This window comes from Phlebotomus papatasi, chromosome 1 (assembly GCF_024763615.1).
Source record: "Phlebotomus papatasi isolate M1 chromosome 1, Ppap_2.1, whole genome shotgun sequence".
NCBI classification, from domain to species: domain Eukaryota; kingdom Metazoa; phylum Arthropoda; class Insecta; order Diptera; family Psychodidae; genus Phlebotomus; species Phlebotomus papatasi.
The window spans coordinates 43633050-43653903 of NC_077222.1; the positions used below are offsets into that span (position 1 = coordinate 43633050).

At 32.8% G+C, this 20854-nt stretch overlaps 1 protein-coding gene across 1 annotated transcript in view; it reads right to left on the reverse strand.

Annotated features, from left to right (window-relative positions):
* Positions 1-5121: 5121 nt before the first annotated feature.
* Positions 5122-20854, reverse strand: part of LOC129809616 (uncharacterized) — a 56752-nt gene continuing 41019 nt past the window's right edge. The window contains exons 3-5 of the mRNA XM_055859574.1: positions 19849-20060; positions 8657-8790; positions 5122-8439 (exon numbers count right to left, since the gene is read on the reverse strand). Coding sequence (XP_055715549.1) covers positions 8101-8439; positions 8657-8790; positions 19849-20060 — 685 coding nt within the window. The 3' untranslated portion in view covers positions 5122-8100. The remainder of the gene's footprint in view (positions 8440-8656; positions 8791-19848; positions 20061-20854) is intronic.

A 20854-nucleotide genomic window follows, 5' to 3' on the forward strand; every position in this document is an offset into this window, starting at 1 on the left:
CAGTATAGAGAACTCCCAACTGTGAACCGCTGCAACTCTACTCAATGAAACACCATCGGGAGCCACATTCCGGATGATAAACTGCAGTGCGACTTTCTCTTCGGCGGAATTAATACCCCAACCATCCTACCGTCTCTGACTCACTTCCTACACCATCCCCACACCGTTGACTTTGGCACCCTATTCCATTGTCCTCTGGTTGGTTTGGAATAGACGAAAATTTGAATTATGCGTTATTCAATTCAGTCACCAGCGATAGGAAGGCAATGGAGGGTATCTCTGAGGATGAAGCACAAAAAAAAATGGTGAAATTGAGTGATATCTGAGAGAAACAAAAAATGTAGCAGGGAATATAATTTTATAATAAAACAAATTGAGTGTGACCAGAAGCATCATTGAATTTTATGATATTGTGACACATTTTCATAAATATCTCATACTCTCTGTTACCAACCCTCATTGTATTACTCTGGCCTGTAACCTCAGGTTCAGAATAAAATCAAAAATACATATGTATGTGAGATACAACAGAGGGTTTTTGAGAGCTTTTGATAAACCATGTGAACGTATAGAATTATTTATCACACAATTCTATTGGAGGTTTGCCTTTATAGGAAAATTCACAGCTATAGTTTAACACTTACATATCTGTAAGAAGGATGTTATTTTTTGCAATATTTTTTCAATAATTTTGATTGGATGTGAAGGTCTTTACAGATTGGAAGCAATTTGCATAAAAAATAGTAGCTTTTTTTATAGAAATTATCTGTACACAGTGAAATTTTTGTAATGAAATTAGGTATAAAAAAAATTTACAAGAAAAGCATTACTTTCAACCCAATCATGAGTCATCGAAGTGAATAAATAGAAAAAGGAATTTTTTGGAAAATAACTAGACATCTGGCAACTTATAAATACAATTTTCACCTCATAAACAATTCATATTATTACATTGAATTATTCTTTTAGATTTATTTTAGATTTAAAGTTAAAACATATTTTAATTACAATATTTTTAAGTGTGAAATGGTAATTTTCTTAGACAACATGTATTATGATTATTTCAAATTAAAAGAATAAATCATACAGAAATGCGCTTTTTCTAACTAATTACCCCAACTAAAATACCCAAAAACTATGCAAAAGAATAATTCACGGAGAACTCTTTCTCGTGAGTTAGAGTATTTTGTAAATGTGGCACGCATTGCTATCTCTTTATAATCTTTTTATTATTAGCAAAATTTTGAAAAAAAAACTTTGTCATGTAATAATTTAATTTACGCACAATTCACTCTATGATCAAGGATTAACATTTGTAAGTAACAAATAAAATTATAAGAAAAATTATGTACAAAAATTGTACATAATTAAGAATTACAAACGGAAATTCTGACATTCTGAAATTCTGATATTCAAGATATTTTGTCAATTAATTTTAAGTGAAATTCTTTTGGATATGTAGAGGAGACTGGGGCAAATATTCACAAATCGAAAAATTTAAAATTCAATATCTTCCAAGATAAAAAAAAGAAAGCGGCTTAAAATTTCTTCCATATATAGCCTCCATATACCTTTTTCAATGTCGTAAGTTTCTTGGAATTCGAACAAGGAATTTAGAAAATAAAAAAAATATCGAAATTTTTAGCCTTATTGAAATATTTTGCTTGCAGAAGATGCCAATTATTATCTAATTATTTTTCAAAATTGATGCAGTGGTGAATATTTCCTAAATCATTTGGATTCTTTGAATAATTATCCGCTATCTATTTTAGAATTCTACAAAAATTCTTTTCTCCAGAAATCGTTTTATTAAAAATGACTACTTGGGGTAAAAAGTAACAAAAGGTATATGGAGCAAAAAGTAACAAAAAGCGAAGTAATTTTTGATGTCTCACGGCGAAAAGAAACGACATTGCCATGCTTCGCCGCTTGTTGTTTACATTGGTCAAACCATTTGCAGTTTTGTGTGGTTTTTCCAAAATAGATTTAAAAGCGCTTTTCTCGTTCAGATAGAGAAAACGGTGTTTTACAAAGATGTATAGATGAATAAATTTTCTATGAAAATATGTCCTCTAGGTATTTTTTTCAAATTTGCGGAAGCTCATAATGTAGCGAATCAAAATGTTATAATACCCCATGCCTGGTACTATTTGCTCCAGCATTTTTGAGAATAGTCACAAAATTACCTTTTAGAAAACGGCTCTGTAAACATATTTCCTTACAAAGTAGAGAAAAATGACTTTCACAAAGTTGTAGAGCGGTAAATTTCTTATAAAACTGTGCTAATAAGAAATTTCTGAGGCGCTCGAGTAGTTTGTAAAAAAATAAAATTTGTGACTTTTTGCCCCAGTCTCCCTACTGTTTAATTTCAAAACATAGAGTTAAATCTCACGATCATAAATCATATATTAAGTGTCCTCATTTTTAAATCGACGCGACATAAGAATGTGGAAATGTTTATATTAATTTTTCTGAGAATTATCTTTCAAAGTTTCGGCATATATGGATTACTCTTTGATGTTTAATTGACAAAGAATCACAATGTTTATATTACCTTGAAAAGGAATGTACTTCTTGCGAAATTCAAATCGGCATAAGATCATAAAATGAGGGAGCAATCATATAAATATCCATGTATCAATAGAAAGAGGAGAGAATAAAGTGGACATCGAAAGAAGAAAGACGTCTTCTTTATTTCCAAATTCTGGTTTCCCCGCTCGGAAATCATAATTATAGGATCAAAAATTACTAGTTGCGGCATAAACATAATATTAGTAATTCTGACGTAGTGACTTTGCAGCTCTTTAAAGCCATATGACTGCAACCTTAGAATTTTTAAGATGACATACGACGATTTAAACCCGTTCAAAATTGTGAGAAATTCAAAGGCCTTTCCAACGAGCCTAACCATTAATGGTAGCTATGATGTCGGGACTTTGACACTAAAATTAAAAATTGGAACTTAAGCCAAATAAGTAAAATGTGGTACTTCTACTATTAACGTTATTACAAACGCATAAATGACTTTTTTATGACCTAACATAGTACTTTCAGTTATGCGGTGCCACTTGGGTATCGCATGATATTTGATGAATACCAACAAATTTTCTTCTCATTGGTATAGTCCTATTCGTGGTGTAAAAATCGTATAGTTTTATTAGGCTGTAAAGGAAAACAAAAATTTCCGAAATTTATAACAAGTATTAATTAGGGTTGAATCTTTGCTAACTTTTTCATTGGTTAACTTATAATTCATTCTCTAAGGCAATGAAATTCTACTTACCAGGACGCCTTTCTCCCAATTTGATTCCTTCTTTGCACATTGAACGCACTCACCCTTAATCCAAAAGAGTGACAAAAAATGGGACCCCATACTGTTTGGTCTGGTCACCAAAAGGGCGGGACAAGGTTAATGGTGAAGAAAATTGGAAACAAATTGTTACATTTCATTTATTGACAAATGATTGATAATTTCGATATATTTTTCTCATTGACTTTATTTCTCTTCTTAGTCGAAAAGTGTCACAGTACATCTTAAGATGAAGGAGAGTGAGTGAAATAAAGGTAAGATCTGTTAAAATGATTTATTTAAAGGTTCAATTTATTTAACATAAAAATATCAATTCTATTATAGGTGTGTTTTGAAGATAATTCATCATAGACTTTTTTTTAAGATTATACATTAGTACATTCATTGTTAATTTAACTAGTCATGTTTTTTTTTACTTAGTTACTTGAGGTTTTCTCCATGGTATTTTTTGAGGTGTGTATGTGAGTGAGATTAAATTTTTCATGATTTTTTTTGAATAATTTATTGACTTGGAATATCCTCCACTTCATCATCTTTCATGTCATGAGGGATCTTATGCCTTGTAAAAGTTCCTTCACTGCTCTGAGTGGGTATTTTTTTGTTTTTTTTGATTTAGGTCTGACTCAGTTTGATCCTTTTTCAGGCCCTAACACCATAAACTTCACCATTCCACATTTATACAACTATGTAAATGTTTTATCATGTAATTAGTGCAAAATTTGTGTATGTTTCTGACTTTCTGTTTTATTAATAAATTCATTTTTGTTGTTAATAAATATTCAATGTCAATATAATTGTGTATGCACTATCAATATTAAATTACATTTTGAAATTTAATTTTGATCTTTGACTTCCTCTATGTACATCAAATATGTGTAGTATTTTGTTTATGTTGTTCAAAAGTTGTTTTTTTCTTTTGGGGCATTTTAGTGAGTTGATTTTTAATTTTATACTTTCGTATTATTTATATATTATTCTAAATATTCTTTCTTATTTGTATTACCATGAAATTCAACTACCTTTTACATACACTTTGATTTATCTCACGAGGACTGCATATTTCGTCCATTTCTTTCTTTATCTATATTTACACAACATCTCCAACATTATCAATCTTTTCTTTCAGGGATTATTTAATTGTAAAATTAAGGTTTTGTCCACTAGTTCTTCTGTTACCTAAAGGATGACAGTTCATATTTATATGTATATATATATATATTTATTAATTATCGTTTTTAAGAGTTCTTTATACACAAAAAAATAGAGTGAGTTGTGTTTTGCAAACATTTATTACTTATTACAATTAATGCATAATTAAAAAATTGTTTCACTAAATTTAACAATTCGGCCGGATAAAGAACAATTCATATGGAGTGTCTTTTTTTTATAATACTTGACTATAAATTTTTCAATACTACTTCTTTTACTAGTTAGGAAAAGAAAATTTTCAATAAGGATTTAACGATGATATGCGTTATGTTATACATTAAATATTACAACTCCTTATTTGTATTTTTTTAAATTTCTCTCCCAGCAATTCTCACATTTTTTTTTAATTTTCTGAGCGCTCATATTCCATTCTTCATAGGAAAATTCAATAATATACTATTCACGTCAATTGGAGACTGTGATGACGTCTTTTGGGGATATCAAAAGATTTGCCAAAAGACAATATTTTTTCAGACACTTGAGGAGAATTTTACAAAAGTTCATTAAATAATCTTGTAAAAGCTATACAAATATGAAAAAAAAATCTATTGAGTAAATTTAGTTTGTAATTTCAATATTTTTCAAAAAAAAGTTGTTTATTAAAAAAATATCCCAAAGAATTTTATGCATAGACTGAAATTTAATTAAAATGCCGATTGATTGTGGTTAAAGTGAACACTGCCGGTGGACAATTTACAATTTAATATGGGTCCTTATATTTGAATTCGTGGATAATAATGCAAATGTAATCGGTTCATTTAACTAAAAGCATTAGATTGAAATTAAATGAGCCGGAATAGAGCTTCAATAACTTCGTAGTTTGCATTGTTTGTTCAAACACCGCTTTTGTATTGTACAGAATTTCCATCAGCAACGCCTTATAAATTTAGTGTAACAAAGCTGTGGGTACATTTCCGTTAAAATATTGTCAATTTAATTTTTATTAAATTTACTTGCATCGTCCAGTTACAGTGTAAAGTTAATCAGTGTTTCCGATTTACTTTATTTTAAACAACATAAAAAATAGAAAAGACTATAATTGAGCTAAAATAAATTAGGGGAACGAAGCAATATTTCAGATACTTTGAAATATCGTTCATTTTCAGTAAAATATCAGCACTGCGAATAAATTGAATAAATTATATTTCCGAATATTTAATGAATAGTATTTTTTCCGTATAAATACTTCTCATTTTTATATTGACAGAAAAAAATCAATGTGGCGTGTTTGTGTTGAAATTCCAGAATTTTGTTATATCTGTTTGGATTTCATAAATTCGAAAATATTGATATCCAAAGATAAATTATAGATTAATGACATATACTGTTGCTTCCCAAGTAGTAAAATGTAGTCGGCATAACGTTATTATTACTGTGTAGTCATTGTAATTATTCGGGCACCCAAACCTCATACTTTCAATGGGAAAAAACGCTTTTGATAAAAAAATAGGGGATTTGATAAGTTAAAATTCAAATTGAATTTGAATTTGAATTTATAGTAGACTCTCCTTAATTAGGCTCTTTTAAGATCGGACTACTTTTTAATTCGGGCAGCAGTTAAATTTGAAAAAAGTATATAAATATTTTTCAAGTTTTCGAATGAAGCAAATATGCTCAAATTTACTATGTTTGTCTCAGTTATCATGTGATGTTGCATTATTAAGGGGTTTTCATGAAATTTACCATAAATATGAGTATGTAAATTCAATATGTGTATGCAAAAGAAAAAAAAATTGTTGTATTTCAAACAATTTGATGCCAGAATTTCTCTCTAATACGGGTGACACTTCGGTCCCAAAATGCCCAAATTTGAGAGAGTCTACTGTATTTCATCTCATTCTTGACCTTTCCCACTCCCCATGCGTCCATCGCCATCTCAGCGTTGATTGCAACCTCCAGGACTAAACGGTGGAAACGTCCTTTCTCTGGTTGTATGTTTCGGTTTTACAATGTGTTTAACATTTCATTGGGGCTAGGCCAGTCAAAAAGAGAGAGCAAGATTGCCAAGCTAATCTAATCAGGTGTATGGCAATTTAATTTTAACCTAATTTCATAACTTCTCACAATCACCACAATTGGTCAGTTGGTAATTCAAAATAGTTAGTAAAAATTTCAATTTTGCTCAGTAAGAATTAAAATGGTTCATAACGTCTTAATAAGTCCTTTGCCAATAATATTTCATTGCTTATCAATTTTCATTTTTACTAACCATTATTACTATAATCCTGCTCAATCTGTTGAATGCCTTTTAAAATGGAAAATAATCTCTACGTAAAAATGCGATAATCATTACAATAAAACTACTACAAGTTTCACTTCATTCCATTTTCCTGTTTTTCTTCAACTAACTTTTTGGCAGGTGAGTGATAAAATAAGAACAAGAGGTGTGAAGTAGAATGTCATATGGCTATAAAATTATCGTATAAAGTCTTCCACTCGAATAATGATTATTTTCCAATAGTTATCATGAGATATAACCGTATTTTGAAATTTTTTTCATGCCATAGATAATTTCTTCAAAAAAGCTCCATTACAAAAATAAACATAAAAACTTGACTATTTTTTAGAGTTAAATACATTGCAATACTTTTAAATATTTATAAAATAATACTAAACCACGCTTTAATTTAAATACTCATCAAAATAAATAGGAGGATGCTGAAGATAAAGAAAGATATTTACTTAATTTCAGAATGTAATTTACTCGTAGGAAAATATCATGCAATTGAGAGAAACGGGGTGGTAATCACAATTTCAGTCAGAAGCTTATTTTTCATTGTGAGATAAATTATACCGCTTGAAAATTACTTAAGTTTCTCTGACAAAAACTTCCAAAAGAATAACGGCATCTTTTTCGTCAGTTATATTATTATTTCAGGTAAAAATAACGTAATATTCGGACAAGAATGTCTCTATAGCTGAAGGCTACCTCAAGTCATTTAAATGACGTGCAAATAACGTTTTCATGACCTAATGTCTAAAATATTTCTAATAAATTCTTAAATATAAATTCCTTTCTTTAAAGCTTTTGGAAAGTTAAGAATCTAAAATAAATTGTGCAGAATACTGAAATGAAATACTTATTTGTGAGACGTATAAATGCGACAGAAATGTTGTTCCACAGTATCAAAGGACAGAGGAATGTGGAGGCAGATCTTGCTATAGTGTCATGATAAGTGACTGAATTTGAGAATATTTCTCCATAACTAATAAAAAGTACGGTTTTTATTTTAATATTTTGAATGCCTGAAAACGTCTTGAAATATTAGCTTTTTGAATATCCCAAATGAGCGTCACTTTGAGCATTTACATGAAAATAATAAGGCCACTTATATTAAGAACTAAATAAGAAATATACAAAATTTAATACACAATACATTGTTATTTTAATAAATATGTCTGTGTAATATTAAATCAGCTAACCAACATTTTCATTAAATCTTTATTACAAATACATGACTTTCATCCCACTCAGGGCGCGCTTTTGATTTTCTGCCTAACGCTGGTTGGGTTGCGCCGTCTTGAGGGTCGCCGCACCTTGTGGGTGGTGTGGGTGTTTCGGCTTTTTAATATTTAATACACTATCTTGTTGCTAACATGAGACATACAAGGGTGGTGAGAGTGACGAAGAGCATGGCCGTAAATTTGCGGTGACCCGAATTAGAATTAGTCCAATAGTTAATTAACTTTTGATTGGTTAAGTCATCCGGTGACGCGATGTATACAGCGATGCTTGATTCTCGCGTTGCCGTTGGGATCTGTTCAACTCTGGCAAGACACTTGAGTCGCATGGTGTTTCGCACATTTTCGTGTCGTGCCTTATCTATATGAAACCGTAGCTCTAAACTGCGGAAGCGTAATTGAAAACCGTCTGACTCGATGGTTGTCTCATGGAGTGGTTGGAGATATTCTGGCGGTGCCTGCGGGAGAAATTATATGGATCTCAGGGGTGGGCTTGAATTCTCAATGGGTGTATATGCTTATTCCTCAGTCTGACAGGCATACCCAGGGGTGTGAGGTGATGGGGACATAAAAGTTTTTAATCAAAATGCAATATTTGACACAAGTGACAGGAGATGGGGGAGATGTAGGGTATGTCCCCTGAGACAGACATTGAAAAAGAAAAATGGTGATTACTTTCTCATCGTTGATGTACCACGACAGCATTGCTGGTGGACTTGACATATCCGATGTGCAATTGCCCAGCAGAAAGTCACCATCTTCGTATCTCTGGTTTATGCCAGTGATGATTGGATCGTGCCGTGGTAGAGCTGTAATCAAATTTCAACCGAGAATTCAATTAAACTTGGCCAAAACTCATCCAAACCGCCATACATTTGGCTTCCCAATTCTCATTTTTTCATACATTTCATACCATTCAGTTGCATAACTAAAATGGATGCAAATTTGAACTAAAATGTAAAATAATGTAATGTAAATCATATATCATTCAATCAATTCAAAGAGATTCAATTTACTCAAAACTTGTCGACTTTCTTTGGTAATATCAATACAAGTTTCAATAAGAATATTTCCAACATCAAAACTTCACAAAGACCCTATTTAAATCAGAAACTCTGCAATCATTTCGTACAATACCGTAGATGTGGGTGACTTTGCACTCCAGGGTTGACTTTTCACCCTTCTTTTCGTAAGCTTTTCTTCAGGGAAAACTGGGGTACCGCCAAATATGGGGTAGCACCGAATACTGTTTTTTATGTCTAAACTATTTAGACCATGACGATCATTTCTTCAGTGATCATAAACATCCTTATTGTCTATGAATACAAACAGGTCTCGTCTTTTGAGGTCTAATATCTAATTAAAAATCGCAGTGTTCACTGGTACCCCCGTTTTCCGTATCTCTATAGCATTTAAGGATGGCCTAAAGACCATCTACCACTATATCTAGGGTAAGTGTGCCAAATTTTGGCATAGTTGCATATAGGCACCGAAGTTCTAACTTTGAAATGCAATATTTTTAATTCATATTGATATTTTTTGTTACTTCCTTTTCAGGAAGGTTTTGTGGAACCTTGAAAACTAGTTTATTAGCTTTATTTTCTTTAAATCACTTTTAAAATATTGAAAAATTAATAATAATCTGGACATTGCTTTGGGTAGTATTCCGACCACTTTGAGTGAAATACCGGCCACCTTTTTTCTGACCACCTTATGTGATGCAACAGATAGAAAATTTCAAAACGTCAAGCGGAACGAGTTTAATGTTCAGTTTAATACGTTTATATGACTCACAAACCCTGAGATCTTCCGTGTAATATATTATCTAAAGACCTGAAGAGTAGCATCTCAAATTTACGCGCAGATTCCCGTAGCAATTTGCTCTTCCTGAACTCTTCCAAGGCCTTTTCCACATCATATTTTTCATAGAAGCGATGGTTTTTATCTCTGGACATTGTAGAACTTTGAAAAAAAAAAACACTTTGTAGAACATTGTAGACATTGTAGAACATTGAAAAAAAAAACACAAAATGAATAAGAAATTTAGGAAAGCAAAAAATGTTACCGGAATAGGCAACACTACCTCACAGAAGAGACGCTCACAAAGTGTATACTTTTTTACGCGAAATACAGGATCCAGATGGGAAATTTCACCTGAAATTCAAAGTTTGATTCACTATTAACATAAACAAAAACAATCTTTAATAAAAACTAATCAATTTTCATGAAAAAACACCGAAGGAAAACCTCTTGCACTTCACCACACAATCGATCTGTCTAATTTTTTGTAAGACTCTTCCCACACTAAGTTTTTACAACGCAATTTAAATTCAAATTATACCTAAAATTTAACGGTCTTTGTGTTAATACATCCTAGAATGAATAAATATTTAAAAGCAAAATGAATTCATTAACTATTCGAAGATAACATACATAATTTTAATTAATTTATTTCCATGGCCGAAATTAAACCCAAAGTGGTCGAAATTTGGCACACTTCCCCTAATAATAAATAATAATGCTGGCACAACATTCCATGAAGGAACAAGGCCTTCCCGCAAGGGGATTTCTAGACATGCATTATCATTTTTTCTTGTACGGGATGAAGTTGTCAGTCTCATGCCCGTGTAATCAAGTGCAGTAAAGCTCACTGGATGCAATCTGAACACCTTTAACGCCAGAAAAAATCCTGGTGACCTAAAGGGGATTCGAACCCGGGACACTTGCATCTTAAAGCGAGTGCTCTACCACTTAACCCATTGAGTGCCCTTTATTACTATATCTACATATTTATTTAATCATTTTTATGTAAAGTTGTAGTTCGACTAGTATTATCTTCCTATGCTATATTTTACGATACTTTTTAACTTTCACTTAAATAAACAGAATTTACAGATTAACATGTTTCTTTTTTTTTAGATTCGGGTTGATTCTAAGAATAAAATCTAAGATATAAGACCTTTAATATAATTTCGTCTATTCTACTGCAGTAAATTTGTACAATGTTTTCAACACTTAAAATTTCAACGGTTAATTTTGATAGCCACGTTTAAGGGATGGATAAAGTAAATTTCATTGAAAAACAGGGAGAAGTAATAATTCGTATAGTAGTAGCAATTAAAATAAACTAGTCATGATAAATTATTCTCTTGAACTCGTAACAGTGAAGATAAATTAATGTAGCAAATATGCTATATATTCCACCCATTGAGAGCACAATAAAAGCATGGTGCAGCTGAAAAGCAACTGATGGTTGAGGATTAAATCCGTTCTGTGGGAAGTATCTTTTATTTGGGGAAGTGTAAAAATGGGGGGATGGATTTCTGCACAAGTGTTCTTTAGGGTGGTAAATTCGGCAATTAGATAATTCACATGATTACCTCCGACTCTTTATTTCTCTCAGAATCACCCTCAATTAATTCTGTCGCAACCAGAATGGGAGGTTTTGCAATGGACGGTCCTCATAATCAAAATAGAAGCTCATGATTGTCGAAAAGTTGGATTGGGGTGAGGGGCTGATGTGAGGTGACAGTGTGATAAAAACAGTCAATGAAACACCATTAGAGAAGTGCATAGAGGTTGTAATTTGTGTTCGTGACAGAGGAATTCTCTCTTGTTGGAAGTGCCTTGTGGTGATTTGGTCGACAAGAGGGATGAACGAACGCAATATATCAACCAAGCAGAAATCTATGTAGGGTAATCGAAAACCAATAAATATCTTTCGCTCTCCCCCACACTCCCCTATAACGAAATCGTAAATTTGTGTCAACACCGTTCTTTGTTGTATAGGACAGAACCCACCCAAAACCGCACCCCAAACAAATTTTGGACAGACAACAGATATTCACATCACACCTCACCGGCTTTCATAGGGAATGGGTGAAGATGGATACTCAATCAGAATTCTAGCGAACTCCACAATGCTAAAACCCCCAAACGCCCGACCTAATACATCTTGAGCTTTTGAATAATATTCACCTGCAAGAGTCTTCATACTTTTCCAACGCCAAGCACGGGCAGAGATTACCACAAAACGACGAAACTTCTATCAACCTATTCAAACGTGCAACTTTTATTTAAAGACAAAGAGACTGGAGAATATTTATCCTGCAGGGGGCTATAGATTGAAAACATGCAGATATGCTGCAATTCAAAAGAATCTTCAATGAAGATTCCTCATTGTACTCTCAATCATCCGCAGCTCCTTAATTAGGCGAGATAATAACTCGAGAATGAAAGGAAATTTAAAAAAAAAATTGTAGATGCTTGAAGAATGAAATGGTCAGGGTTCATTGCGTTTGCAGATAAGGTGAACTTTGTGTTTTTCCTTTTATAGAAAACCATAGGTATTATGCAGATAAAGTTTATTTATTTTGCTTAATAATGCAAAGGTTGTTTTGAAAGAAAGAGGAGTGGCAAAGCATCCGAGGCTGTGCGAGCTATTCGAACTCCAGAGAAGGAGCTCAGCCTTATATTCGATATCGGAATTTTTTTTAGATGCATATAAGATTAATATAGATATAAAACAAACTAATGAAGTGAGACGTGAAAAAAAACGCAATTAGTTTCGAGATATTGTCACTTTAAGAGGGTCATCCAAGACCGTGAGTCGATATCTTTTACCGTTTGAGTTTTTAGTGAGTCAGAAGATTGGAAAAACGCGAACACAGTAATTCTTAAAATAGAGCTAATTACCGTTACTTTACCCATCTACCACTGGATTGTAACTAATGCAGTCGGATTAGATTGTTACTAATCACAAGGCCTTTCAAAAAATCCAAATTTGGCCAAATCCGTTTCTAAATTGGGCCCTCTAGTGTGATTGACCTTTAACTTTGAATAATTCAAGATAGCGATTTTTCCGGTGAAATGTGTCGACGTCCAAATGTTCAGCTGAATTACCTCCAAAACATATCCAAAAATGAACGAAATCGCCAGTAGTGCAAATCTTGAAAAATCTAATTTTTGACGTATTTTAGGGGTATTGCAACTGAATGAAAAGGGAAGGGGAGTGTTAATAAAAGTTGACTGTCGAAGAGGTGTTCCTTCTCCTATATTTTAAGAATACTTTATCAGTAAGCTCAATTCTTAGATATATCTTTAAATGTAAAATCTTAAAAAAAAAGAGATGGCAGAGCCTCCCAGCTCTGCGGAGTGCTCGAACTCACGAGAAAGAGCTATGCGTGTATTATCTTTTCGCATGCTTTTTAGGTACATACCGCTTTACTACCAATTAAAACGATTAATAAATTTAAAAAGTCATTCCGAAATAAGATATTGCGTAAGAAAAGTAGGTTCTAGTCTAGAATAATTTTGCATGAGTAATAAGCATACGAACTAATGAAAAGTAAATCTGAGAAAGGTAAATCATTTATAGATATATTACCGATTCACTACCGATTAAGTCAGATGCAGTCGTGTTACAACTTAAAATCTTGCAAAAAAAAAATCCAATTTTAATCAAATCGATTGAAAAATAGGCCCTCCAAAGTGGTTAAACTTTGATCTTCGAAAATTCGATATCAAAATGGTTTTCGAATGTAGGTGTCTAAAGACAAAAATATTCACATTCAAATATATTCAAATATAAAACTACATTCAAATATACTTCCAAAACATATTCGAAAATAAAAAAAATCTTGCAACCGTTTTCGAAATGAATAAAAAAAAACATGGGTTTGGTGGGGTACCAGGGGGGGTGGGGGAAAAGGAAAAAATACTGTCCTAGATAATGTTGACTAATGTGGTGAAGTCGAAAACCGGAAGTCGATATCTCTTATTGTTTAGCCTCTAGCCGTACCACAAGCTTTGAAACAAATATGAAATATTTTTGAAAAATTTTTGAGAAAGATATACATAAGTTACGGGTACTATACCGACTCACAACCCACTAAGTTCGATGCAGTCGGGTTGGAAATTTCAAAATCTTTCAAAAAATAAAAATTTAAGCAAATCGGTTGAAAAATAGGCCCTCGAAGGTATAGTTAAACTTTGGTATTTGAAAATTCGATATCGAAATACTTTTCGAACATACGTGTCCAAGTGGGTTTGATCAGTAAAAGAATCTTTACAGTAACTTAGCTAAAATAGAAGTGTGAAAATTCTTAGGTTTCCTTTAATTTTAAATCTGATCATGAGGTTTTTTTAACCTTTAATTTACTGAAAATTCTCTTGTGAGCTTTAAAGAAAAACTTAAATTATAAAATAATAAATAATGTTAACATTAAATAATTAACTTAAACTTTAAATTGTCTCTTCATCTTAGAATTAAGGATAATATCTCATTTAAATGGAATTTTAACAAATTTTATAGTTTATTGAAAATTCTTTTAGTAAAACCGAATTGAATATGTTGAAGAGACAGTAACTATTAATTAATTAGTTAAGTTAATTGAAATATTGTAAAGAATAGTTCGCTTGTCTCATGAACTCTGATAAAATTTTTATCTTTTAATTAAAAAGGCTTTCTATTGCTTTAATATATTGATTTCTTTTCCGAATGAATTCGAAATTAAGCGAATATTCTCTTAAAGATATTCCCAAATGGCTAATAAATTGTGTATCGAGCGAGCCTTTTGCGAGAAAACCACCCCAATCGCTAGAGATTTGGCCTGTGATTGTGGTTAAGGATTTAGCCTGGATTGAGGTATTGCAGAAATAAATTGAGGTGAGAAAAATCCGAAATTTATCGTCTATCCTTTGGTCATTACGCGTGCCAGAGGTGTTAATTACCACCCAGTGACATTTACGCTATCCAAGTGTGATAAAATAGAATCATTGGCTCTATCGGAGTATTTCGTGAGGCTCAATTGCCTGATATTTTGACCATAATGTCACATTTTTGGTTAATTTCCACCCACGATTTATTGCAATATTCATTTTCCAAAAACATGAGTTCGTGATTGTGTGCAAAGTCAAATTTTATGTACCGCAACGTATTCTAATTACATTAATTTTATTTCATGGTATCGATATAAAACTTTTGCCGATAAATTGGCCATCATCGGGCGAGAAAATTTTACTAAAGTTTTCATGAAATTGAGAACCAGATGAAGCGTGAGAGAGGCAGCTAATTTGAGTTTTGAAATTTTGCAATCAAATAAGAAAATTTATCGTAGGCCTGATACTTCAAGCATTCAAATGAAACTTCACCCATCAGTCTCTTCCGCCCCCTGAAGCGAATGGATGACTATAGAATATTGTCTCAATTGACTTTAATTTGCAATGAAAAATATGCTATCGAATGAATACTTCTCGGCAAGAAGCTCTTGGGAGCCACGTAGTTGCATAATTGGTGTGCTTCTTGGGAAAACTTTTCAATACGAACAAATGATATTACATTAATCATCCCTTAATAAATTAGGTACGGGCCTCGGAGCAATAAAGAACCCCAAGTGCATGACAGGGAGAGTTGAGTTAACTGCTAATCTTCGGGCGTGAACAAATGAAGGCAAGTCAGATATCGGCTATTGGCCATCAGAATAAAATTAGCACAATTCCCTCTTACACGCGTTCCTTTGCTCAATAATCCATTAGATTGTGAGCTGATAGATCTCCGCCAGCAATTTATTATATCTCACCCCCTCGAAAGCCACCTTTCGCTAAAAGTTGAATTCAACCAAGGGACAGATTTTAGGTAGACGTGATGTTAACTAAAACTTTCAGATTCTCGAATTAATTATGTATTATTATTTATAAAAGTGAAAAATGGATTTTCAAATACCTTTAGGGGAGAATGGGACAGTTTTACATATACACGGTTTTTGAAAATATAAAATTTTGAGAAAATTAGTTAATAATGTGGAAAGCGTGTTGTATATTTATATAGACCATCTCTAAGAAAAAATAGCTAGAATAGTTTTGATTATGCACTTTGATTTGAATATTCTAAATGAGACTTAACAAAAATCTCAGCTGTTCGATGAACCCCGATCTTCCTTAAAATGCACTTAAACCATGGCACTCCTTATAGTTTGCCTTCAAGTTTGATATTGTCGTTATAATTTTTTAGATAAAACTCAAATACCCGAGTGTCAAACTACAATGACCCCAGTAAAACTTGCCTAACAAGCAGCAAGTGCAGAGATGCTCTCGTAAAGCTGGATTAAATAGTTGACGAACCAGTCGCGCCATAGTGAAATCAGAAGGGCCAGAGACTCTCCAGATTCCCCGGAGAGGCACCATCTAGATTGCTATCATTCAAATGGCACTAATAACCTTATACTTGATACTAGAGGCCTCCCAATTGTGGACGCCAGGAGAACTACTTATCCGTGCGAACAATCTTAATTACAGCTCACTGAGATATGAAAAAGAGCAAAGAGCCTTTCTGAGCTATTCGGAAAGGATTCTTCCTTTAAGCTAAGCTCTGCTACAGTCGGAGCCTAGACACCGATAATTTCAGGAAGATCCGAGAATTTTCTATAAATATTTTCTTCACTGACAAGATGAGCATCGTACTTAACATGTTTCAAGCCTTTTATGAAGAGACACTTATACCACTTATTAGTTTTTTTTTGGTCAAAATATACTATCTAAATGCCATAGCTAACATTTCATGTATGATGGAACGTTTAATTTTATTTTTTACACACAAATTCAGATAGGGGTAGGGCTTATAATTTGGGGCAGCTTGTAATTTTGGACACTTTAAGGGTAATTTTGGACACCACTGATAAATTGATTAAAATTATGGATTTTTTTTTCAATATTTAATGAATAATGTATTCTAACTAAATATTTACTCTTTTTAGAACGCATATTAATGCAAAATTCGTCACATTTTGGATATGATTTGAGTTAAAATTGCTTTGTTGAAATTTCAGTGTGAGCAGTTGCTTACGAGAAATGTGATAGAAGTCTTACGTAGTTGTGGTAAAGTACTCATAATTTTTTGATACTTCTAAGTGAAATAGTAAAAAAATAAATGAAATTAAGTGAGGTTTGGCTTGTGAATTACGTTTTTCGTGTGAAAAATAAACAACTTTGTCAGAGATTCACCAATGAGATGATGTTTGCTATTTTAGGAAGATGTCTTTTTCCTCCAAATTTTGTAAATTTTTAGTTTTTGTAATGACTAGGTTGTAAAAATGCCTGCAGAAACCAAGGATCATCATCTCTATGAACGAGATGTAGTGGGAAAAGCCTTATAAGGGTCCCGGAAAGGTCGGGGAATGTGCGAATTCAAGCGTAGGAGAGCCTAAGCCACCTCACTTTCATGAATAATATGGAAAGTTTATGGATTCCTTGTGACACTCTACGCTTACATCTCATAAACAGGAAGAGTACTTGGTAAGATAGGTTCTTGAAATGGGGAACAATGGGCATACTATATTAAAGCGAATTAACTGTCCAAAATTACAAGCAAAGTGTCCATAATTACAGTAAAATTTATCTCAACATATTTCTTCATTTTCAAACGTATTAAGATTAATTATAATAATATAATAAAACAAAGAGGATAAACTTTTTTTTCAAGGTTTAAAAACACTTCTGAAAAGGAAATAAGGAATGGCCGATGGTGGATGGTACCCTTATTTTAGGATAGAGTGTCCTTCGGGTGAGCGCCGCTGTATTAAGTTCAAGAATTCAAGAATGAAACACAATTTACCAGAGCTTTCGACACCTATCGTGTCTTCTTAATTGGTTCTTGGTTAATCTTTTGTTTGGATTTTTAGTCAAGTTGTTGTCTAGTTTCTGCCACATCGTGATTAATCGTTACTTGAAATCAGAAACTTTAAATTAGTTAGGAGCAAATTATTTTCTTTCTTTTCTGCACAGTAAATGGCTTGTTACTTCAGTATACCTGGTGAATTGTGCGTTTCATTTTTTGATTGTACTGAATATATTGACGCTCACTGGAAGGACATTCTGTTTTAAAATAAGAGCTTCTGAAAAAAAAGGAAGTAACAAAAAACTTAAATTTATATTGAAAATAGTGCATTTCAAACTCAGAAAAGTGGTGCTTATAATGCACTCTGTATAGGCACTTCCCCTATATACCGTTTTCAAACCAAACGGAGGTTTTTCATAAGATTTCCATTTCCATGAGGTTTGCCATTCAAAAGGTTTTCCATTTCGTTGTCTAAAAATGGTAAACCTAAAGTAAGAAACACGTAAATCTTACGTAATTAATTTTAAGGACGTAAAAATTGGCATTCCTCTGTGTTTCCTTCGAAGAAATTAGTTATATTTTCTTCATTTTTAAGAGAACATCAATAAGATTGCTATAATTTCGTAACAAGATATATATGAGGCGCTCAGAGCAAAAAAACTCTAAGTCGTATGCATTTCCCTATTAAAATGGCGTTTTTTTGCTCTCAGCTCCTCATATTTAATATCAAGACTAATTAAAATTATTATAAAAAAAGGTATGTAGTGAAGGGTGGTAGAGCAGTTTTAGGCAACGGGAGTTTTTTTAAACTGCTCCTTGTTCTCCTCTACGCAAAAGCCTTGTGTAAAAGCCCTAATATTACTAAATATATTTTAGGTTTCATGCAAAATATAGTAGCATTTTACTTTGGTGTACAATTTTGGTCTTATGTTTTCCCCTTAATTCTCTCTTGGTAACTTTAGATGGTAAACATCCTGGACCTCAGTTTTATAGGATACACAGTCTGTGAGCATTTTTTCTCATTAATTTTCCGCTTTTAATTAATTTTAAATACACAAAACATCCATAAGGTGCTTTTTTCCACCCTCGCGATTTTTCTCGCGCAAAAACACATATCCACATAGGAAAAAAATTATTCCGATTAAAATTAAACCTTGTGTATCTCATTAATCACGATTTCTCGGGACGTTGAGAGTCATTTATAAAATTTTTCATCACATTGAATTTAATGTTTTCCTTAGATGTTTTTTTTACTGTGGCTCCAAACTTCTTGTTTTTTTTTCCACTGGTCTCATTCTCTCCTGTCCAGCGGTGGACAAGGGTGATGGTAAAGAAGAAAAAAATGACAAGATAGGGATGAAAGTGGTGCAAAAAGATCTTACGACAAGTTGTGATATATTGTCTTTAGTATTTTTCCCTTTCCGTTGGCAAAATGGATATTTTTCTTGTGAATTTGAATTCACTGGGTATACTTTTGGCATCATAGGGTTTGGGTTTCCAAGAGAGAACTTCGTTAGTGGAGCTCGGATGTATGTTTTGTAAATATTTTTCCTTCACATCTCACCGTGACGCAGAAAAAGCTCCATCATGCGAGGAAATTCTTTTGCAGACGGAGCAAGGAAATGCATCACAATGTAGCACAAATTACATACTGGATTCATGCAAAATTGGACGAATGCATCGTTGGAAAATAACCAACGGGTGAATGAACCATGAATGTGGAATAAGCACACTGGTGGGGATGGAAATGAAGGTGAAGAAGTGGATAGTTTAGGTCAACCCCATTCTCCTGAAATTTCATCAGATTGACTCTGAATGGGTCGAAAAGGACCATAACGAATGCTGTTGAACATCTTGTAATATCGCATAATTTAACACTATGAATGATTTTATATATGGTTCAGTAATGGGCCAAAGCTCAATTTAAAGTTTCCTTTCAAAGATGAAAATCTGTCGTCACGATAAACGTAGTAGAATCATTAAGAATTATTTACATCTATCTATAGAGAAGATAGAAATTCTATAATAAAGTAAAACTTGAGAAAAAAAATAAAACTTTTATTATAATAAATCAGTAGTTTAATGCATGAAAATTATGCAAAGTTTTTCTATTTTGTTTATAATGCTCCTGACATATAGAGTTCAGATAATTTGAATGTTTTAAATCCATAATCATAAATTTTGATTAATGCATTTTAATTTGAAATATAAATGCACGGAAAAACAGTAACTCATATATGAGAATTTATTTTACCTGCAATGGTCATATTTCCTGTTTCACTGATCAATTTGAATTCTGGTGCATCTCCAGAGATTTCACAACGGTACGAGCCACTAGTCCTAGGCTCTAGTTGATCCAGAATCACACTACATGTGGTTTTGGAGCAGTCAAATGGTTGATCTTTCGGTAGAGTGACGCCAACCACGGGGAATGTCATAATTTTTGGACTCATCATTGGTGCATATCTGCAGAATTGCAAGAGAGGAAAAGGAGTTTAGTATTTATTTTTCAGCCTTCTGCCTGCCATCCATTTACGACTATTTGCCAATGGAAGGCTGGTTGAATCGGTTCGACTAAAAAAAGAGATGAACATGTGCCAATTTACGAAATGCTCATACATTCGTGAGGTCGACTATATGCGTCAAAAATTAGTTTAACAGAAATGAATAAAGTTATTTACCGGTTGAATACATTTTAACGAAGGTACTTTATAGAACGTTTTCCTCAACTGAATGGTAACATATGTGGGCTCGTTGGAAGGGTTTTGAATACTTGAAAAGTATAAACGGATTCAAATAGGATATAACCCGATAATAAACCGATTCAATACTGACAAATAACTTTAATTTAAAAATTAATTATAAGGCTGTTTTTAATCCTAAGGTATTTTGGATAATGTTTCGGATAAACAGTGGCGCAATAGGCAGGACCGTTGGTTCTTGGGCGGAAAGATTCCCTGGCTCGACTTATTGTTGTGAGTTCGAGTCCCGCCTGGTGCAAAGATCTGAATGTCTGATTTAGACAAATTTCACATGTAACAATAACGTGATATAATGCACCGCCTTCGCCCAATACTTCGGGAGCAAGGAAGAAGCACTCACATCACGGGAAAGTGATCCTGGGCGGTCTACAATGGACTTCGCAGATTCTTCCAACACGGGATCAACAACCTTATAACATAATATGATTACATTGTAACAAAATATCCCGATACGATTAAAAATCTATTCAAACCGGTTATGAACCGATAACTATTTTT